The 23,720-nt window shown below is 38.7% G+C and overlaps 1 protein-coding gene across 2 annotated transcripts in view; it reads left to right on the plus strand.

Moving 5' to 3' along the window:
- RNF214 (ring finger protein 214) overlaps positions 1 to 23,720 on the plus strand; it is a 47,951-nt gene that overhangs the window by 14,129 nt on the left and 10,102 nt on the right. For both annotated transcript variants that reach the window (XM_058686832.1, XM_058686833.1), the window contains exon 6: positions 153 to 292. In XM_058686832.1, coding sequence (XP_058542815.1) covers positions 153 to 292 — 140 coding nt within the window. The remainder of the gene's footprint in view (positions 1 to 152; positions 293 to 23,720) is intronic.

Below are 23,720 nucleotides of genomic sequence, written 5' to 3' on the forward strand. Positions count from 1 at the left end.
CTGAGCCACTCATGAACCAGATTCCTTCAGTTCAAGTTGAATTTACTAAAGTCAATGTGTTAATTTGTGTTAGTTAAAAATAACCTTCAGACCAAAAGAACTAATTTGTTTCCTTCTTTATTTGTGTGTGGCTGTAATTATGGGGGACTCAGGAGATACTGAAGGCTATCCAGGATGTAACAATAAAGCGAGAAGAAACAAAAAAGAAGATAGAGAAAGAAAAGAAGGAGTTTTTGCAGAAGGAGCAGGATCTGAAAGCTGAAATTGAGAAGCTTTGTGAGAAGGGCAGAAGGTAAATGATGCTGTTTAGAGTAGAACCCTGCACGTATGTATATATTTGTGCATAAGTAGCCAGTCGTGTTTATGTTCCTACTTCCTTTTCTTTTGGTCTAATTCTTATTTGAAAAACAAGTGCACAAATAAAATCCTGTAATGACTTCAGCGTTTTCAGCACCTTGTTTTAGATTCAATAAAGAAAAATGTTCAGATTAAATAATACCTTAAAATAATAGCAGCTGCTTGTTGGGTCCTAAGTGTGATCAAGATTTTGAAATGCATCTAACAACCACTTCTCTTGTTTTGAACCTGGTTCTTCAGAAGTTCAGGGTATGGAAGTACTCTGATTATGTTATCCACTAAAACAGATTTCAAACAGTAACATCGTAAGTAAGCTGTTTGGTGAGAATTATTTAGTGGATCTATGTTCTCTTCTGGGCATTGCAGTAAGAACAAAGTAGGTGTAGAATTTGGTCAGATTTTCAGTTTTCCAACTTTCTTAATGTTGAAATAAAAATAACTGCGAACACTGATGATTTTATTTAAATTGTAAAATGCACTTTTGTCACTAAAATCTTGGCTTGCTGGTGAGTGAAAAGTAGCAAGCTCATCGGTTGAATCATTTTTCCAAGCATGAAAGATGGTAACCGTGAAAGGTCAACGTGAAAAAGCACATTTGGGAAAGAGCCTAAGGATCAGTCTGTTTTGTTGACACTCGAATGATGGATGGTTACAAGTTGGGTCGGTTGTCCGTGCTGATCCATGTGCCAGCAGTTATGAAGCGTGTGCTGGGACCATAACGCCATACCTGGTATTGTTAGTGATCCAGACCGCTGCCACTACCTGCTGACAGCATGGCCTTTGTCATCGTCTTCACGGTCTGCAAGGGGGAGGAGGTGAAACAGACATGTGATGCGAGCAACTCAGCAGCAGACGTCTTAGCAAAAGCTAGGAAGGAGAGTCTGTAATTATATTCTAGGCTCTGTGAAAGGTTTCCTTTTGATGTGTACTCTACGCTCTTAACATATCTCTGACCGCTTTCTTTACCTTCTGATTGGGTAGCCCCTGCTTGTGCTCTTGAAGATCCAATTGGGTGTTTTTACGTGTGTTGTGAATGTCAGAATGGTGCTTTCTGTCATTTGTTTTGTGGCATGTGGGGTTCACTTTTCCAGAAGCAGGAGGAAGAAGTCTTCTGTGTGTATCTTTGTTCAGGCAGTGATAGAGGTTTTGTTTTGCATTCCGTCATCCATAGTAACTGCGGGCACAGAGCTTTTGCTCATTTTGCTAGTCTGCTCAGGCTGCCGTAACAGAGTACCACAGACTGGGTGACTTAATAGAAATGTAAAAATAAAAGGAAAAGAAAAAGAAAGGATAATAATTAGAATCAGGATGAGCAATAAAAACAAGAGCAACAACAACAGCAACACAGAAGTGTGTCGTCTCACAGTTCCAGAGGCTGGAAGTCCAAGGTTAAGATGCCAGCAGGGTTGGTTTCTGGTGAAGCTGTCGTCTTGGCTTGCAGACACCGCTGCCTTCTTGCTCTGTCCTCACATGGCCTTTCTCCTCTGGGTGTGCACACTCCTGCTCTCTTTCCTCTTCGTATAAGGACACCAGTCCTCCCGGATTAGATCCCCATCCTTATGCCCTCATTTAACTTCAGTTACTTCCTTAAAGGCTTTATCTCCAAATACAGTCACACTGCTGGTTAGAGTTTCAACACAGGAATTTTGGGACACATTTCAGTCCATAACAGTCAAATTTCCTGTTTGTAGCTCTTTCGTTCAGTCAGTGTTTATGGAGTGTCTTCTGTGAGCTAGACAATATGGGCCTAGAGAATACAAAGTCCTCAAGGGGGGCACCTGGGTGGCTCAGTCGGTTAAGCCGTCAACTTCTGCTCAGGTCATGATCTCACGGTCAGTGAGTTTGAGCCCTGCATCGAGCTCTGTGCTAACAGCTCAGAGCCTGGAGCCTGCTTCGGATTCTGTGTCTCCCCTCTCTCTGCTCCTCCCCTGCTCGCGCTCTCTCTCTCAAAAATTAAAAAACACTAAAAAAAAAAAAAAAGTCCTCAAGGAGCTTATTGCTTAATAAGGGAAATGATAGTATAATGATACCATATAGTGGTGGTATGAGGTCTGGACTGGGTAGGAGGAGTCAAAGAGGGCTTCCCGGAGAAAGTGATTCCAGAAATAAATCCCGAAAGATAAAGGGGAACATGAACACCAAATGCAATGGATGATCCTTGGTTTGATCCTGGATTAAACAAATAAACTGTAGGGGCACCTGGGTGGCTCAGTTGGTTGGGCGTCCGACTTCGGCTCAGGTCATGATCTCGCCGTCCGTGAGTTCGAGCCCCGCGTCGGGCTCTGTGCTGACAGCTCAGAGCCTGGAGCCTGTTTCAGATTCTGTGTCTCCCTCTCTCTCTGCCCCTCCCCCGTTCATGCTCTGTCTCTCTCTGTCTCAAAAATAAATAAACGTTAAAAAAAAAAAATTAAAAAATAAAACAAACTGTAAAGGATGTTTTGGAATAAATGGGAAAATTTGAATATGGATTACATATTAGATAGTGTGTTGATATTAAATATTTGGGATACTGTGGGTTATGCTGTTGAATGTTTATGTAGAAGATTGTTCTTGTTCTTTAAGAGCTACTTGCTGGAGTTTTAGGGGCTAGGTGTAAGGATGTCTGTAACTTTCAGATGGTTCCGAGAGAGACAAAACGAATGTGGCAAGTAAGGGTAACAACTGATGAAGCTAGATGAAGGGCACGTGTTTATTATACCATTCTCTTGATTTTTGTTTTGGATCGAAACGTTCAAAGGTAGAGTTATAGGGTGGGGGTAGATACCAGGAGGAATTAGTGGGGCAAAGAATAGGGCAAAGAGCTTGCAGGCAGGAGGCCTACAGATGAGAGAGCCACACTGAGCTGTTAGCTGGGCCGGAATGAGGCCAGTGAAGTAGTGGGAAGCTGGTCACAAAAGATTCCTATGTTGTGTTCAGGAGTTTGGGTTTTTCCCTGATAGAGATATTGAAAGATTTTAAGGGAGGAGAGGTATCAAAGGATGAGCTTTGTATTTTAGATAAATGACTTTGGCAGGTGGAAAGCAGGTGGGAGTAGCTTGGAGGGCCACTTAGGAGATGTCTCTGTCAGAGCCTGTGTCACTCTGGCGCCAGCGGGGAGGAGAGAAGGGAACGCATTTGTCAGGAGCACTGGTCGGTGACAGGGAGGAGCTGGTGTCATTCCCATATTTCTGGCTCTGAAAATGGGAGAAATAATGGGGTTCTTTTGTAAGGCGTCTTAGCCGTTTTATCTTACAAGTTTCAACTTAATTCTGCCTACTTTGTGACATCTTCCTTATCCACTTTTTCCTGAACTAATTTCTGATTTCTCCCTCCTCAGAACATCTATACAGCTCTCTGACCATTTAGTGCTTATTTTTATATTGTACCCTACATTTTTTCCCACCTGTGTATGTCTCAGCTGCCCACTTACATTGTAAGCCTCTTGAGGATAAATACTAGATTCTCTCTGTGTATAGGTAATTAAAAAAAATTCATTCTCATATTCTTTTCCAGTACTCAGTTCATTGCTATATATCTGGTAATTATTTGACAAGTATTTGTTGAATCACTGGATAGCAAATTAAGAGAATTTCACATTGGGGCGCCTGGGTGGCTCAGTCAGTTCAGCATCTGACTCTTGGTTTCAGCTCAGGTCATGAACTCATGGTTCATGAGTTCAAGCCCCGTGTCTGGCTCCACTCTGACACTGTGGAGCCTGATTGGGATTCTCTCTCCCCTCTTTCTCTACCCCTCCCCTGTTCTCTCTCTCTCTCTCTCTTTCTCTTTCAAAATAAATAATTTTTTCAAAAGAGAATTTTAGGGGCCCCTGGGTGGCTCAGTTGGTTGAACATCTGACTTCGGCTCAGGTTATGATCTCACAGTTTGTGGGTTCGAGCCCCGCCTTGGGTTCTGTGCTGACAGCTCAGAGTCTGGAGTCTGCTTCACAGTCTGTGTCTCTCTCTCTGTCCCTTCCCTGCTTATATTCTCTCTCTCTCTTTCTCAAAAATAAATAAATATTAAAAAAAAAATGAAAAAAATAATTTTTCACTGATGTTATGTGAAGGTGAATTTAATAGAAATCTGCTAAGTGCTTTGTACTTTTTGAGGTAGTCACTATGTATTTTATTTATTTATTTTTTAAAGTTTATTTATTTTGAGAGAGAGTACCGAATAATCAGTTTATTTGATTTTTTTCTCCTGGATACTTGGTTGCTTTGTCACGGACATTGTCTTGCTTTCGTGGGACACTTCCTAATTCTCTGCTTATATCCTCCAAGATTATTGCTGGCTTGGGGAAGGTGAGGGCTCAGTGTGCATGTTGTTCCAGGGCAGAACTTCTTTTTAAGATTCCTGCCTTTAACTGTGACTCATGGGGAATGACAGCAGGTAGAGCCCTTCCTCCATAAAAGATGGTGAGCTTGTGCTTTAAAGGGCTTCATCAATCAACTCGTAGAAGTATCTTGGGACAAATAGCAGGAAAGCTGCAATATTAAGCCCGATTCTTCTTTTTTAAAAGATGTTCTGAGCTTGCCTAATGAACTCACATGATAGAGTGATAGGTAAGTAGTAGATCAAGGTACTTAGTGTTGGAAGCATTTCTTTAGATATGTCACAAGAGTCTGTGCTAAATTGAAATTAATAGGGTGCATGAAGATTCATTTTGGAATTCTCTCACCAAATGGTAGTTTATTTAACAGGTACGCATGGAAGCCCTGGTAGCTTGCCTAGTAAACAGTCAATCTGGTGAGTGTTCTTGGGTGTGCAGCAGTGAGCCAGGCTGTCACAACATCCTGTATTTAACCACAGCCTTCAGTCCTCCCGGCAGTCGACTTGTTCCCAGTAAGTCTACACTTGGACCACTTCAGGTCCCCTTTCTCTTTTGGTGACCTCGCTCCTTTGCCACCAGTCTTTCAGCTCCCTGGATGCATGTCTTTCCATAGCCAGCGTAGACGTGTGGTCCACTGCTTGAATTACTCCCTTAGTGTTCCTCTCCGTTCTCTTCCCCTGCATTTTTCTGTAGTCCTCCAGTCCTGGGTCAGGTCCGCCACCTGGCCTGTCATCTTACCCCTGGGCTGCTGAGAGCTGCTGGAGACAGTCATATGATGGTGTGTTTTGGATCCGAATAAATGTATGACTTCTAACAGCACCTGGATCTTCAGGGCTCCCTCTTCCTCTGAGAGCTGTCCCAAACTCCCATTCTGAACTTTCTCTCTCCCCCATTTCTCTCTTTCGTCTTAGCAGATGATCTCGCTTTTTATTTCACTGAAGAAATAGAGGCCATCAAGTGAAACTTCCTTCAGTTTCCCAGCTATTGGCACACACATCCATCCCTTCCTCCTGTCCCAGTATCTGAGTTGAACGTTTCTACCTGGATATGAATTCGGTTTACTCTCGCTTGTACCATTTCTCCATAAGTGGCAGCACTGTGCCCTTCCAACCACACCTAAGCTAAAACACTGAGAGTCATCCTAATTCTTATCTCATAGACTTTGACCAAGTTCCGTACATCCTCCTCCTCCTCCTCCTCCTCCTCCTCCTCCTTCTTCTTCTTTTTAATGTTTTTTTATTTTTGAGAGAGAGCACGAGCGGGGGAGGGGCAGAGAAAGGGAAACAGAGGATCTGGAGCGGACTCTGAGCTGACATCAGCAAGCCCTATGTGGTGCTCAAAGTCACAAACCGTGAGACCATGACCTAAACCAAAGTCTGACGCTTAACCGACTGAGCCACCCAGGCACCCCAACAGCCATGCTGGTTTATACATACTACAACATGTACTCACTTAAAACTCAGCCTGTATTATTTGCTCTAGAAAGCTTTCCCACATCCTCCCCTTCACACATTGTGAACATTTAATTTAGATGACCCTCCTCTGTACTCACTAGCATGCTGTGTGTACCTCTGTCTTAACCCATATCTCTGATGGTCTTTTTGTTAACTTGAATGCCTCCTCCATCATATAGTTAGCTTCTTGAGGGTAAGTGTTTTGATTTATCTATTGCTGTGTAAAAAAGCCGTCGTAAAACTTAGTATCTTACAACAATAGTAATTTCTATTCCTCTCACAACTCTTTGGGTTGACTGAGTCTCAGATGGACGGTTCTGCTAGTCTCCTTTAGAGCCATTCCTGTAGCTGTGGCCGGATGGTGACTGGGTCTTGAACATCCATGATGGTGTCATTAATATTTCTGACACCTTGGCAGGGACACCTGGAAGGCTGGGCTCACCTGGGACTCCAAGAGGTCTAGGCCTTTTCTGACTCTCTCTCTCCATATTATCTCAGGGCTTTTTCCTCTCTAGGTGGTCTTTCCAACACAGGGGCAGATTTTCTACTTGGTGGCTCAGAGCTCCCAAGAGTGCAAAAGTGGAAATTTCTCGGCTTTCCTAAGCCATAGCCTTGGAACTGGTGTAGTGCTACTTCTGTGGCATTCTTTTGGTTAAAATGAGTCACAGGGCCAGCTCAGATTTAGCATTGGAGGGGACTGTGAAGAGCATGGACACCAGGAGGCCTGGTGCTTTGGGAAGGGTCCATATCTGGAAATCTGCTACCACAGCAAGTAACACGTCTTATTTAATTTTTTCTGCTTAGCATAGATTAGTATCTTTTAAATATGGGGAATCATAGAAGTTATGCAGATAGATACATAATTAGAGATGTTTTAGAAACATGCAGGAAGAATTTTGGAGAGAGACAGAGGCTGGGACATCAACCAGGAGAAGCCCTTACAATAAACTGAGTTTCCAAGGATCCTTATAAGAGTAGTAGTGATGGTGGAATGAAAGAGAAGAAATGGATTCAGGAGGAATTGATGCTGGATTATTTTAGAGATTAAGACTGGGGAAGGTGTCAAAACGAACTTCCCTGTATTGACCCTGGTTAGTAGTTATGTGCTACGTGGTAGTAATTGGGAAATGGAATTCAAGTTTTGAGGGTAAAGAAGTTATTTGATGATATGAGACATACAAGTTAAAATACTAAGTTGGCCTTTGGAAGTGGGACACTAGACTCGAAGAGTTGACTGTGTAGAGGTGATAGTTACGATACTAGAATTGAGTTTTTTATGGGAAAAAGTATAGAGTAGGGCTTAATTCTGAACCCTGAGGTACACCTGCAGTTTGGGAGTATAAAGAGGAAGCAAAGGCAGAAAGGAAGGCAAACAGCTTATAATAGTTTAGGGTTTCAAAGGGAGAAGTGTCTAACAATGTCAGAAATTTCAGACAAGTAAGTAAGAACCAGGTCTGAGTAAAGGCCATTGGTAATTACTGAGTGTAACCAGCAGGGAAAGTTTTTAGGCAAAGGAATTAAATGATTGGATTTATTTTTACCCCAATATTTTATTATGAAAAATTTTTAAACACTAGGAGAAGCTAGGAGTATTGTACATTAACACTCACCACCTAGATTCAACAATGAACATTCTGCTAAATAGGTTTTAGCAATATCTTTCCATCCCTCTATCCATTCATCAGTCCTCTTTTTTTTTTTCCGATGCATATCAGGGCAATTTGTAGTCATCAGTAACTTCACCTTTAAATCCGTGAACATATATATCATTAATTAGAGTTAAATATTATTATTTGTGTGTTTTTAATTTTTTTGGTAGTAACATGTATATGCAGTTAAATACGTAAGTCTTAAGTGTACCGTTCCATGAGTTGTGACAAATGTATGTGCCTGTGTATTCAGACCCCATCAAGTATAGAGAATACTACCATTAGGCCAAATGGTTCCCTCATACACTTTCCCAGGCATATCTTTTCTTTATCATTTTTAATGTAAATCCAAGTTAGTTAACATATAGTGCAATAATGATTTCAGGAATGGAATTTAGACGTACAACACCCAGTGTGCATCCCAACAAGTGCTCTCCTTAGTGCCCGTCTCCCATTTGGCCGAACCCCCAACCAACATCTATCTCTCCAACAACCCCTCAGTTTGTTCTCTGTATTTAAGAGTCTCTTATGGTTTGTCTCTCTCTCTGGTTTTTCTTACTTTTCCTTCCCTTCCCCTATGTTTATCTGTTGTTTTTCTCAAATTCCATGTACGAGTGAACTCTTAGGATATTTGTCTTTCTCTGACTGACTTATTTCACTTAGCATAATATAATGCACTGTAGTTCCATCCACATTGTGGCAAATGGCAAGATTTCATTATTTTTGATTGCTGAGTAATATTTCATTGTATATATGCACCACATTTTTATCCGTTTGTCAGTTGATGGACATTTGGGATTTTTCCAAAATTTGGCTTTTGTCGATAGTGCTGCTATAAACATTGGGGTGCATGTACCCTTTCGAATCAGCATTTTTGTGTCCTTTAGATAAATACCTAGTGAAGTTGCTGGGTCACAAGGTAGTTCTATTTTTAATTTTTTGAGGAATCTCCATACTGTTTTCCAGATTGGCTGCACCAGTTTGCCTTCCCACCAGTAGTGCCAAAGAGATCCTCTTTCTCCGTGTCCTTGTCAACATCTGTTGTTTCCTGAGTTGTTAATTTTAGCCATTCTGACAGGCGTGAGGTGGTATCTGATTGTGGTTTTGATTTGTATTTCCCTGATGATGAGTGATGTTGTGCATATTTTCATGTGTCTATTAGCCGTCTAGATGTCTTCTTTGGAAAAGTGTCTCTTCATGTCTTTTTCCCATTTCTTCATTGGATTATTTGTTTTTTGGGTGTTGAGTGTGGTAAGTTCTTTATAGTTTTTGAGGTACAAACCCTTTATCTGATATGTCATTTGGAAATATCTTCTCCCATTCTGTCAGTTGCCTTTTAGTTTTGCTCATTGTTTCCTTCGCTGTGTAGAAGCTCTTTATCTTCATGAGGTCCCAATAGTTCATTTTTGCTTTTGTTTCCCTTGCCTCCCGAGACATGTCTAATAAAAACTTGCTGCAGTTGAGGTCAAAGAGATTGGTTGCCTGTGTTGTCCTCTAGGATTTTGATGCCTTCTGTCTTACATTTAGTTCTTTCATCCATTTTTTTTTTAATTTTCAATTTTACAGATTTTGTATTTCTTTTTTTTTAATTTATTTTTTTAAATCTATATCCAAATTAGTTAACATATAGTGCAACAATGATTTCAGGAGTAGATACCTTAATGTCCCTTACCCATTTAGCCCATCCCCCGCCCCCCCCCCCACAATCCTGTTCTCCATATTTAAGCATCTTTTATGTTTTGTCCCCTCCCTGGTTTTTTTTTTTTTTTTTAATTTTTTTTTTTTCAACGTTTTTAATTTATTTTTGGGACAGAGAGAGACAGAGCATGAACGGGGGAGGGGCAGAGAGAGAGGGAGACACAGAATCGGAAACAGGCTCCAGGCTCTGAGCCATCAGCCCAGAGCCTGACGCGGGGCTCGAACTCACGGACCGCGAGATCGTGACCTGGCTGAAGTCGGACGCTTAACCGACTGCGCCACCCAGGCGCCCCGCCCTCCATGTTTTTATATTATTTTTGTTTCCCTTCCCTTATGTTCATTTGTTTTGTCTCTTAAAGTCCTCATATGAGTGAAGTCATATGATATTTGTCTTTCTCTGACTAATTTCGCTTAGCATAATACCCTCCAGTTCCATCCATGTAGTTGCAAATGGCAAGATTTCATTCTTTTTGATTGCTGAGTATACTCCATTGTGTGTGTGTGTGTGTGTGTGTGTGTGTGTGTATACACACCACATCTTTATCCATTCATTCATCGATGGACATTTGGGCTCTTTCCATACTTCGGCTATTGTGGATAGTGCTGCTACAAACATTGGGGTGCATATGTCCCTTCGAAACAGCACACCTGTATCCCGTGGATAAATGCCTAGTAGTGCAATTGTTGAGTCATAGGGTAGTTCTGTTTTTAATTTTTTCAGGAACCTCCATACTGTTTTCGAGAGTGGCTGCACCACTCTCGCTTGCGTTCCCACCAGCAGTACAAAAGAGATCCTCTTTCTCTGCATCCTCGCCAACATCTGTTGTTGCCCGAGTTGTTCATGTTAGCCATTCTGACAGGTGTGAGGTGGTTTCTCATTGCGGTTTTGATTTGTATTTCCCTGAGGATGAGTGATGTGGAGCATTTTTTCCTGTCGCTTGGCCATCTGGATGTCTTCTTTGGTGAAGTGTCTATTTGTGTCTTTTGTCCATTTCTTCACTGGATTATTTGTTTTTTTGGGTTTTGAGTGTGATAAGTTCTTTTCAGATTTTGTATACTATCCCTTTATCTGATATGTCGTTTACAAATATCTTCTCCCATTCTGTTGGTTGCCTTTTAGTTTTGCTGATTGTTTCCTTCGCTATGCAGAAGTTTTTTATTTTGATGAGGTCCCAATACGTTTTTGCTTTTGTTTCCCTTGCCTCTGGAGACGTGTTGAGTCAGAAGTTGCTGCGGCCAGGATCCAAGAGGTTTTTGCCTGCTTTCTCCTTGAGGATTTTGATGGCTTTCTGTCTTACATTGAGGTCTTTCATCCATTTTCAGTTTCTTTTTGTGTCTGGTGTAAGAAAGTGGTCCAGGTTCATTTCTCTGCATGTCGCTGTTCAGTTTTCCCAGCACCACTTGCTGAAGAGACTGTCTTTATTCCATCGGATATTCTTTCTTGCTTTGTCAAAGATTTGTGGGTCCCTTTCTGGGTTCTCTATTCTGTTCCATTGATCTATGTGTCTGTTATTGTCCTAGTTCCATTCTGTTCTGATGATTATTACAGGTTTGTTTGTAATACAGCTCAAAGTCTGGAATTGTGAGGCCTCCAGCTTTGGTTTTCTTTTTCAAGATTGCCTTGGCTATTCGGAGTCTTTTCTGGTTCCATACGAATTTTAGGATTGTTTGTTCTAGCTCTGTGAAGAATGGTAGTGTTATTTTGGTAGGGAATGCTTTCCCAGTCATTTCTTGTCCCTTCTTCCAAAAGCAACTGCTGATTTCTGATTTTTTTAATCAGAAATTAATTTAGCAGGTTCTAGAGTGTCACATAAATGAAATCATAGAATGTGTACTCTTTCGTGTAGGACTTCTTTCATTCAGCATAATGTTTTTTGACATTCATTCATGTCTTTTTATTGTCCAGTAATATTCCTTTTGTTAATATACCACTGTTTGTCCGTTCTCCTTTGAGGGGCATGTAATGATTTCCAGATTTTGATTATTATGAATAAAGCTGCTGTGAACAGTCAAATACAAGTCTTTGTGTGAACATATGCTTTTATTTCTCTTGGGTAAATTTCTAGGGGTGGAATCATCAGGTAGTAGGCTAGGTATATGTTTAGTTTTATAAGAAACTGACAGATAAATTTCCCAAGTGGATATACGATTTTACACTCTGCCTACAAGGTATGAGAATTCTGGTTGCTTCATATCCTTGCCACTCAGGTGGTTGTATTTCATTGTGGTTTTATTCTGCATTTCCCTCATTATTAATGATATTGATCACTTTTTCCACCTGCTTATTGATCATGCATATATTTGTTTTTGTGAAGTGTCCACTCAGATTTTTGCCCCCCTCCCTTTTTTTTTGGTTGAGTTTTTAGAAGTTCTTTGCATATTCCAAATATAAAGCCCTTTGTCAGTTATATATTCTCTGAAATTTTCTTCCACTCTCTGACTTAGCTATTCATTTTTTAATTGTATCTTTTGATGAACAGAAGTTTTAATTTTAAGGATGTCTAATTTATCAAGTTCTCTTTTATAGTTTTTGCATTCTTTGTCCTAAGAAACCTTTACCTACCCTGAAGTAGCAAAGATGTTCTCTGTTTTCTTCTGGAAGCTTTATCATTTTAGCTTTTATCTTTATGATCCATCTAGGCTGGTTAGTTCAGTTGGTTAGAGCGTGGTGCTAATAGCTTTCATCTTTATGATCCACCTCAAGGTAATTTTTCTGCATGGTGAGAAGTAGGGGTTGGGGTTCATTTTTTCCTATGTACCTATTCAGTTCTTCTAGCACTATGTGTTGGAAAGACTTTCCTTTCTCTCCATTGGGTTACTTTACACCTTTGCCAAAAACCAAATGACAATATGAGTCATTTGTATAAATAGTAGGCCTATTTCTGAGTACTATTTTTTTAAAATGTTTATTTATTTTGAGAGGGAGAAAGAGCGAACATGACTCGGGGAGGGGCAGAGGGAGAGAGAGAATCCCGAGCAGGCTCCGCACTGTCATCGCAGAGCCCGTTGTGGGGCTCGAACCCACGAACCTGAGATTGTGACCTGAGCCGAAATCAAGAGTTAGACGCTTAACTGACCGAGCCACCCAGGCACCCCTGTGAGTCCTATTCTGTTGCATTGGTTTATTTGTCTATCTTTATGCCATATCATACTGTTGTGATTATTATGGCTTTATAGTAAGTTGCAGTCAGAGAACATAAGGTGTTCTGTTTTTTTTTTAAGGTTGCCTTGAACCTTTCCACTACTTTTGGGTCCTTTACACTACCATTATATGTTTGAGAAGCAGCTTGCCAGTGTCTACAAAAGCAAAAACAAAACTGGTGAGACACAGTTGCCTTGAATCTGTAGATCAATTTGGGGAAAATTGACATCCTAATAATATTGAGCCTTCCAATCCATAAATATGTGTCTGTTGGTTATTTAGGTCTTTGTGTTACCAACATTTTGTAATTTCCAGTGTACAGGTCTTACACATCTTTTTTTAGATTTCAAAAGAAATTTTTTCTATTTCATATTCTTTGACACTATTCAAGTAGAATTAAATTTTTAAATTTTTATTTATTTATTTATTTATTTTTAAGTAGTCCCAATGTGGAGTTTGAATTCACGACCCTGAGATCAAGACCTGAACTGAGAACAAGAGTTGGACATTTAACTTACTGAGCTTCCCAGGCACCCCAGAAGTAAATTTTCAAAAAAGTTTCCAACCATTTCTTGCTAGTTTGTAAAAATACAATTTATTTTAAAATTTTTTTTTTTTTCAACGTTTTTTTTTTTTTATTTATTTTTGGGACAGAGAGAGACAGAGCATGAACGGGGGAGGGGCAGAGAGAGAGGGAGACACAGAATCGGAAACAGGCTCCAGGCTCCGAGCCATCGGCCCAGAGCCTGACGCGGGGCTCGAACTCACAGACCGCGAGATCGTGACCTGGCTGAAGTCGGACGCTTAACCGACTGCGCCACCCAGGCGCCCCTACAATTTATTTTATATATTAATCTTGTACCTCCTATTTTGCTAAATTTACACATGAATGTCTTAGTAGTTTTGTAGATTCTTTAAGATTTTCTATATAAACAATGATAGCTTCTGTGAACATACAGTTTTATTTCTTCCTTTGAAATCTTAAGCCTTTTATTTCTTGTAAACATTATAGCAGTGGCTAGGACCTCCAGTATAGTGTTGAATAGAAGTGGTAGAGTAGAGTAGTTCCTGCTCTTAGGAGGAAATGTTTACTATTTTACCATTAAGCTTGATGATAGCTATAGCTTTTTTGTGGATGCTCTTTATCATAGTGGGGAAGTTCTCTTCTGTTTCTGATTTTCTGAGAGTTCTTAACATGGTTGGATGCTTAGTTTTGTCAAATAGTTTTTCTGCATCTATTAAAATTATCAAATAGTTTTTCCCCTTTATTCTGTTAATAAGGTGAATTACATTGATTTTTTTTTTTTTTTCAAGTGTTAAACCAGTCATCATCCTTGGCATAAATTCACTTGGACAAGATACATTTTTGTTTTTATATATTGCTGGATTTGACTTGCTATTATTTTTTAGGGATATTTGTGTCTATACTTACTGAAGAACATTGATCTATATTATTTTGATTTTTAAAAATTCAGTTACATTGATTGCTGAGGGAGTAAAGTTAAAATGTTTATGGTTATAGACTTCCCTCTTTTTCCTTTTAATTCTGTGAAGTTTTCTTTGTTATCCTTTGAGGCTATGTTGTTAGATACATATATATTTATGATTATTATATATTCTTAACAAATTGGCCATGTTATCATTATGAAATGTTTCTCTTTATCTTTGTCATATTCTTTATGCTAAAGTTTACTTTATGTGATATAAATACTACAGTCTCATGTTTATGTTTTATATGGTGTATATTTTCCCATCATTCATCTTTAGCTTATCTACATTTTTATGTGTCCTGTAGACAGCATATAATTGGATCTTTCTTTTTGATCTCTTCTGACAAGCTGCCTTTTAAATAAAGGCTTTAGTCAGTTTATATTTAATGTAATTATTGATATGGTTGAATTTAGGTCTACTCTTTTTCTATGTAAATCGAATATTAATTCTTGAATATTCTTTAGAGTTTGATTTTAATTTGGCCTTTCCTTTCCCAAATACACATCTGTTACATTATTTGCTGGCAGTATTCATTATAAAGAAAATCTACATACCTGCTACTTATGTTGTATTAGAAAGACTTGTATTTTTCTCGGATAAGGTCTTTGAAAAATTTTCAGAGTCTTAATTGTAGAAACTTAGAATTATTGTCCCTTAGATTTTTAAATAATTAAAAAAATTTAGATATAATATACGTTAATAAAAGACACTTTAAATTGCACATAGATGAATTTTTACAAGTTAATCACACATGTAAACACTAACATGATCAAAGTATAGCGCATACCCATTACCCTAAAATGTTCTGTGTTCCTTCTCAATGACTGTCCTTACTTCCCCTCAGTTCCCAGGTAAACACTGATCTGCCTTCTGTCACTGTAGATTACACTTATTTTTTCTAGAGATTTGTATCTAACTTCTTTCACTCAGCATATTTTAAGGATTTATCCTTGATATTGTCATGGATGTGAAGTATGTCAATAGTTTATTCCTTTTTTTTTTTTTTAAGATTTTCTTTTTGAAAGCAGTTTTAGGTTTACAACAAAATTGAGAGGGAAGTATGGAGATTTTCCTTGTGCCCCCTGCCCCCACACATGCATAGCCTCCCATTATCAACATCCTTCACCAGAATGGGACATTTTTTTTTTTTTTTTTTTACCAAGGGTGAACCTATCCAAATTCCATAGTTCACTTGAGGGTTCACTCTTGGTGTTGTACATTCTTGGTGTTGCACATTCTGTGGGTTTAGACAAATGTATAATGACATATATCCATCATTATAATATCACACAGAGTATTTTTCACTGCCCTAAAAATCCTCTTGCTCTATTTAGTCATCTCTTTTCTCACACCTCCCCCACCAACAACCACTGATCTTTTTACTGTCTCCATAATTTTGCCTTTTCCAGAATGTTATATAGTTGGAATCATACAGTATGTAGTTAAGATTGGCTTATTTCACTTAGTATTATGTATTTGAGGTTCCTCCATATCTTTCATGACTTGATTGATAGCTCTTTTCTTTTTGGTGCTGAGTACTATTCCATTGTCAGGATGTTCCACAGCTTTTTGATCCATTCATCTTCTGATGGCCATGTTGATTGCTTCCAGTTTTTGGCAGTTATGAGTAAACATAATCATGCTGCTATAAACATCCATGTGTGGTTTTTATGTAGACCTAAGTTTTCACCTTCTTTCTGTAAATATCAGGGAGTGCAGTTGTTGGATCATATAGGAAGAGAATGATTAGTTTTGTAAGATACCGCCAAACTGTCTTCCCAAGTGACTGCACCATTTTGCATTCCCATCAGCAGTGTGTGAGGGTTAGCTCACGTCCTTGTCAGCATTTGGTGCTGTCAGTTTTGGCCATTCTAATAGGTCTCTGTTGATAGCTCATTGCTGTTTTAATTTGCGTTTTTCTGATGACAACTGATGTGAAGCACCTTTTCATATGCTTATTTCCCCTGTGTGTCTTCTTTGGTGAGGTGTCAGTTGAGGACTTGGGCTGGTTGTTTGTTGTTGTTGAGTTTTAAGAGTCCTTTGTGTGTTTAACAGTCCTTAATCAGATGTGCATATTCTCCCAGTCTGTGGTTTGTCTTCTAATCCTTTTGATACTATCCTTTACAGAATAGAAGTTTTCAATTTTAATGAAGTCGCTTTATCAGTTATTTCTTTCATGAATTATGTCTGTTTTGTATCTAAAAAGGCATCACCATACCTAAGTTCAGCTAGAGTTTCTTTCATGTTATCATCTAGAAGTTTTATAGTTTTGTATTTTACATTTAGGTCTCTGATCTATTTTGAATTAATTTCTGTTAAAAGTGTAAGGTCTGTGTTTAGGATCTTTTTCTTTTTTTTTTTTTTTTTTTTTTTTTGCATGTGCATATCCAGTTGCTCTAGCACTATTTGTTGAAGAATCTCTTTGCTTTATTTTATTGCCTTCACTCCTTTGTCAAAGACTAGTTGGCTATATTTATGAGGGTCTGAAATAGGCTCTTTATTCTGTTGTATTGATCTGTTTGTTCTTTTGCCGCAACCACACTGTTTTGTTTACTGTAGCTTTATAAGTCCAGTATCATCAGTCCTCCAACTTTGTTCTTTTCTTTCAGTACTGTGATGGCTAATCTGAGTCTTTTGCCTTCCATATAAACTTTAGAATCAGTCTGTTGACATCCATAAAATAAGTTGCTGGGATTTGGATTGAGATTGCATTGGATTTATAGATCAAGTTGAGAAGAACGGACATCTTGACAATGTTGAGTCTTCCTATCTATGATTGTGGAATAGCTCTCCATTTGTTTAGTTCATTTCCATTTCACTCATCAGAGTTTTATAGTTTTCCTCATACAGATCTTAAATATATTTTGTTGGATTTACACCTAAGTATGTCATTTTGAGGGGTGCTAATGAAGTGGTATTCTGTTTTTAATTTAAAATTCTACTTACTCATTGTTGGTATATAGGAAAGTAATTGACCTTGTATCCTTCAACCTTACTTAAACTCTTATTCATTCAAGGAGGGTTTTTTTTTATTGCTTCTTTCCAATTTTCTCCATAGGTATTCATGTCATCTGCAAAGAAAGATATTTTGGTTTTCCTTTCCAATCTGTATACCTTTGATTTCCTTTTCTTTCCTTACTGCATTCTTCCAGTATGATATTGATGAGTGGTAAGAGGGACATCCTGATCTTAGTGGGAAAGCTTCAAATTTCTTACCATTAAGTATGATGTTAGCTATAGGTTTTTTGCAGGTAGTCTATCAGGTTGAGAAAGTTCCCCTCTATTTCTAGTTTACTGAGAGTTTTTTTTAATATGCATTTTTTAAATATTTATTTTTGAGAGAGAGAAACAGAGTGCAAGTTGGGGAAGATCAGAGAGAGAGAGAGGGAGATGCAGAATCCGAAGCAGGTTCCAGGTTCTGAACTGTGAGCACGAAGCCTGACGTGGGGCTTGAACTCATGAGATGTGGGATCATGACCCAAGCTGTAGTCAGACGCTTAACCAACTGAGCCACCCAGGCGCCCCTACTGAGAGGTTTTTTCATGAATGTTGGATTTTGTCAAATGCTTTTTTTTGATAGGATCTGTAATTTTTCTTTTTTAGTCTTTTGATGTGACGGATTACATTAACCGGCTTTTGAATGTTGAACTAGTTTTGTATACACAGGATAAATTCCACTAGGTCATGGTGTAAATTCTTTTTATATTTGTTTAGGTTTGATCTGCTAAAATTTTGTTGAGGATTTTTGCATCTTATGTTCATGAGAGATACTGGTTTGTAGTTTTCTTTCCTTTTTCTTTTTTTAATGTTTCTTTATTTTTGAGAGAGAGCGCAAGTGGGGGAGGGGCAGAGAGAGAGAGGGAGACAGAGGATCTGAAGCCGGCTCTGCCGCTGACAGCAGCAACCCTGACGCGGGCTCAGACTCACGAACTATCAGACCATGACCTGAACCGAAGTCAGATGCTCCACCGACTGAGCCACCCAAGTGCCCCATGTAGTTTTCTTTCCTTCTCGTGTCTTTGTGTGATTTTGGTATTAGGATAATATTGGCCTCATAGAACGAGCTGGGAAGTATTCTCTCTTTTCTGTCTTTTCAAGGAGATTATAGGGAATTAATACAGGTTTTTTCCTTTCCTTTCCTTTCCTTTCCTTTCCTTTCCTTTCCTTTCCTTTCCTTTCCTTTCCTTTCCTTTCCTTTCCTTTCCCTTCCCTTCCCTTCCCTTCCCTTCCCTTCCCTTTGTTTTCTTTTCTCTCTTCTCTTCTCTTCTCTTTTCTTTTCTTTTCTTTTCTTTTCTTTTCTTTTCTTTTCTTTTCTTTTCTTTTCTTTTCTGTAAACTCTACACTCACCATAGGGCTAAACTCACAACCCTGAGATCAAGAGTTGCATGCTCCACCGACCAAGCCAGCCAGGCGCCCCTGTACGGTTTTTCTTAAATGTTTGCTAGTATTTACCAGTGATCCCTTTGGGCCTGGTGCTTTTTGTTTTGGAAGGTTATTAATTATTGACTCTTTAATAGATATTCCTTTTTAATGTTGAGTTGTGGTCCATTGTGTGAATATTAAAAACAATTTTTTAAAATACTTATTCATTTTTGACAGAGAGATAGAGTGTGAACAGGGGAGGGGCAGAGAGAAAGGGAGACACAGAATCTGAAGCAGGCTCCAGGCTCTGAGCTGTCAGCACAAAGCCTGATGTGGGGCTCGGACTCATGGACCGTGAGATCATGACCTGAGCTGAAGTCGGACGCTTAACCGACTGAGCCACCCAGGTGCCCCTACTGTGTGAATGTTATACAATTTTGTCTGTGCAGTTGTTCTAATATAAACTGGCTGCCCTTCTTTCTGGTGAGAAGTCAGTGACTGTTCAAGTGTTGTTTCCTTCTGTGTATTGTCTCATTTTTTTCTATAGCTTCTTTCAAGTTTTTCTCTTTGGTTTTCAGCAGTGTGACTTTGATCTGCCCAGGTGTGATTTTCTTCATATTTTTCCTGTTTAGGGTTTTTTTTTGAGCTTCTTAATCTGTAAAGTTATGTCTTTTACCAAATTCTGTGAAATTTTCTGATATAATTTGTATATATTTTTTCTGTCCCATTCCCTCCTTTCTTTCTGGGACTCTGCTTTCACATGTGTTAAACCTTTTGATATTGTCCTACAGCTCATGGAGGCTCTGTTCTTTTCTTTCCAATCTTTTTCACTCTGTTCCTCATATTGATATATCTTTAAGTTCATTTATTCTTTCTTGTATCATTTCCATTCTGTTGTTAAGCCCAGGCAGTGAATTTCATATTTCCAGTATTGTATTTTTCAGAGTTCTGTCATTTCAGTTTATCTCTTTTTTATAGTTTCTGTTTCTCTGCTGAAAATTCTTATTTGTTCACTCGAGAGCATATTTTTTATGTCCTTTTTCAGGGTTAAAGTAGATGCTTTGAAACTCTTGCCTGCTGGGGCACCTGGGTGGCTCAGTTGGTTAAGCGTCCGACTCTTGATTTCAGCTCAGGTTCTGATCTCATGGTTCATGGGTTCAAGCTCCATGTCCACTGCACTGTCAGTGCAGAGCCCAATTGGTATTCTGTCTTTCTCTCTGCCCCTCCCTGACTTGCTCTCTGTATCTCTCACAATATAAATAAAATAAAAAACTTTAAAAAATGAAGTGAAATAAAATTCTTGCCTGCTAATTCCAGCATCGTGGTGACCTTGAAGTTTCTGTTCATTGAGTTTTCTTTTTTGTCAACCAGGAGTTGGAATCAGAAAAATTGTCCTAAATAAAAAACCAGCATAAAAGGTACACACTTTATGATTCTATTTACATGAACTTCTAGGAATGACAAACCCAATAGTGAGAGAAAGTAGATCAGTTATTGTCAGTGGGTCAGGGTAGAGGGAAGAGATTGATTGCCATATAGTGTTCAGGGTGTGCAGACCATATAGTCTCTGTTGCATCTACTCAACTCTGTTGTCGTAGCATGAAAGCAGCCATGGACAATATGTAAATAAAATGAGCATGACTATGTTCCCCCCCAAAACTTGATTTATAAAAATAGCTGGCAGCCTGAATTTGACCCACAGGCCATAGTTTACCAACTCCTGCTCTTGACTGTGGATCATATTTCCTGTTTCTTTGTATGTTGGTAATTTATGGTTAAATCCTGAGTATTGTGAATAGTATATTGTAGAGACTCTGGATTTTGATATATTTCTCCAAAAAGTCTTGATTTTTTTTTTCCATTTTTAAGTCATTATTATTTTTTTTAACTTGTTTCATTTTTTATTTGTTTTAAATTTACATCCAAATTAGTTAGCATATAGTGCAACAGTGATTTCAGAAGTAGATTCCTTAATGCCCTTTACCCATGTAGCCCATCCCTCTCCCACAACCCCTCCCGTAACCCTCAGTTTGTTCTCTATATTTATGAGTCTCTTCTGTTTTGTCCCCCTCCCTGTTTTTATATTATTTTTGTTTCCCTTCCCTTATGTTCATCTGTTTTGTCTTTTAAAGTCCTCATATAAGTGAAGTCATATGATTTTTGTCTTTCTCTAATTAGTGTAATACCCTCCAGTTCCATCCACATCGTTGCAAATGGAAAGATTTCATTCTTTTTGATTGCCGAGTAATACTCCATTGTGTGTGTGTGTGTGTGTGTGTGTGTGTGTGTGTGTGTGTGTGTGTGTACACACCACATCTTCTTTATCCACTCATCCATCGATGGACATTTGGGCTCTTTCCATATTTTGGCTATTGTTGATGGTGCTGCTATAAACATGGGGGTGCACGTGTCCCTTCAAAACAGCACACCTGTGTCCCTTGGATAAATACCTACTAGTGCAATTGCTGGGTCGTAGGGTAGTTTTGTTGTTAGTTTTTTGAGGAACCTCCATACTGTTTTCCAGAGTGGCTGAACCAGCTTGCATTCCCAAAAAAGTCTTGATTTTTAAAAAAAAAACATTTGTCTTATTGAGCTATTTCCTTAGCTGGACTTAAACATCATACCCTTGTTTGATGTCCAGCAGCTGTGGTCTCTGTTAAGTTTATTTAGCTGTAACTGGTGAATCTCTTCTGTGAGACCATGACCTGGACTGAAGTCAGATGTTTAACCAACAGAGCCACCCAGGTGCCCCATTAGATGCTAGTTCATTATCAGATGTGTGTTTTGCAGATATTTTCTCCTATTCTGTGATTTGCCTTTGCATTTTGTAACAGTGTCTCTTGAAATGCAGAAATTTAAGTTTTGGTGAAATCCAGTGTTCCAGTTTACTAGGTTTTTCTTTCGTGGCTCATGCATTTTGTGTCCGAAGAAATCTTAACCCAAAGCAAAAGTACATTTAATTAGAAGAATTACAATTGTTTACATTCTTGTAAGTCTCTTTAGTGGAAGAAGATTAATTCTCCTAGCTACTTCTACATTTAATCTTTTGCAGTACGTTGTGGTTTTTTTTTAAGTTTAGTTGTTATTTATTTTGAGTGGGGGAAGGGCAGAGAGAGAGAGAATTGCAAGCAGGCTCCACATTGTCAGCATGGAGCCTGTCTCAGGGCTCGATCTCACAAACTGTGAGATCGTGACCTGAGCCCAGATCCAGAGTCCGACCTTAACTGACAGAGTTCTCCAGGTGCCCCTGCAGTACGTTGTTTTGATTGAAATATGTGAAGAAAATCTGGTGATACACAGATAGTTGGAAAAGGGAAGGGTGTTTTAATAGCCTTTTTTAAAGATAATTGTGGATATTTTTGATAGTACCCCAAAACTTGACTGGAATCTTAAAGGTTAGTTGAATCTATTGGCTTAAGTTGCACTTTGAATGGAATTTTTAACTGTGTTGTATAGGGGAGGACAAACCCTTCCTTCTACCCTGTTGGGTTTCATGTCTGAGGCCCATTGAATTGACAGAGATTAACAGGAGTAAGAAAACAACCCATAAGTACAACATGCATACACATGTGGAAGAGCTCAGTGATGAGTAGCTGAAAAGGGTGGTTAGAGTTCGGGGCTTATCTACCATCTTAATAGGTGAGGGGGACAGGGAGAGAGGTACTTACGGGAAAACAAGGCACTTCTTAGGAGGGTGGGGAGAAAAGACACTTATGGGACTTTTTGGAAAGATAAGTGGCTTTTCGGGAAAACAAACTTAAGCTTATGATAACAAAAGTTCGTGATAATATTTGTCTGTAGGTATGAGTGGTTTCTTTCTTCTTCAGGGCCATAAAACTCTCTTGGAGAAGGGATTTAGGGTAGTTTTTATTCATGTTCTCTCTCCTGGGAGTAAGTCTGCTCTGAAGAAGAATTTATGACATCCTTATTTCCCAGAAGTTGCTGCTTTTAGGAAGATAAGGGAAGCTCCCAGAAGGCTTTTTTTCTGCATCTGTTGAACCTCAGATGTCTTCAGCTTAGAATAATTTTTATGCCAGCTCTGAGGTTCTGAGTGGGTTCCATAGTTGATTTGGTAGCACAGTGCATTGATAATTTGGAAACTATTGGTTTAGAATTATTCAGACCTTCTAAGTGTTGGCACAGTTTACCGTACAGCATATGAAGAACCTCATTTGTTGATGTCACCATCGATTTCATCAGAATAGTCTTTACCTAGTGGGAATCTTGCAAGCTCCCAGTGGCTGGTACACATTTTCCAAAGTACTAACTTTTGCCCGAAAGCTCAAAATTGGTTGTAGGTGATAAATATTGTCAGTTGTTTCCTTTGAAGTAGCAAGAGTACGCCACTCATTTTCAAGGACATGTCTGCCAGACACTCAAGTTCAAATAACCATAGTTTGTCTCTCAGTGGTTCTTGTAAGTAAAAATGGTATTTCATGAGAAAAGAGGCTAATTCAACTCACAAGTCAAATGGTCTCACAAGTGCTTTTCCATGAGACAGCCATATACTTTGGTCTGTAGCATTTTATCAAACAGTATTTTAGAAATGTTTATTTTTAGAGGTTGAGATTTAATAAAATTATTACACTCTATGGCTTCATCACAACATCGTTAAGTAAAGCTTAAACCGTGAAAATAAAAAGTCATTCAGCTTAGATTATGGGAGCATAACTTATGTTTGTTGCCAAGAATTCACATACAACATTATCTTTGATGCTTAGTTGGTGCCCGTACTAGACGAATAAACAAATAGCAAGTCTAATTGCGTCTGTAGATTTGTCAGTTTGTAAAGCAAAATTACAATTCTTCAGATGAGATCTTAACTAAGTCTTCAAATTTGCAGCAGAATCTTTAATTTGATGAGTTACTGTATCATCAAAAAGTGACACTGCCATCGTTTATTTTGCTGACTTTTCATCCAGCAGGCATGTAGCAATGTCAGCTGGACAAGGCTGTGCTTCTCTGGTTAATGCAGTACAGAGTTCCCTGGCTAAGATGCTTCGGTGGCTTTTTCATTTCTGGTTTGAAAGCCTTTAATGAGATTTTTATGAATTTTAAAGACTTTATCACATCTGCTTTTAAAATAGTTCCTTTTTCTTTAAAGTCTGAATGATCTCAAAATGTCACTATAACTTAACTGGCACAATATAATTAGAAAATGTTCTGTGGCTTAAGATACAGTAAATTGTGAGCGTCTATAAAGTCAAGGGAAAGATGGCTTTTGTCGTACTTTGGTTTCTTATTTATAATTTTGCCCAACT

This window comes from Neofelis nebulosa, chromosome 10 (genome assembly GCF_028018385.1).
Source record: "Neofelis nebulosa isolate mNeoNeb1 chromosome 10, mNeoNeb1.pri, whole genome shotgun sequence".
NCBI classification, from domain to species: Eukaryota; Metazoa; Chordata; class Mammalia; order Carnivora; family Felidae; genus Neofelis; species Neofelis nebulosa.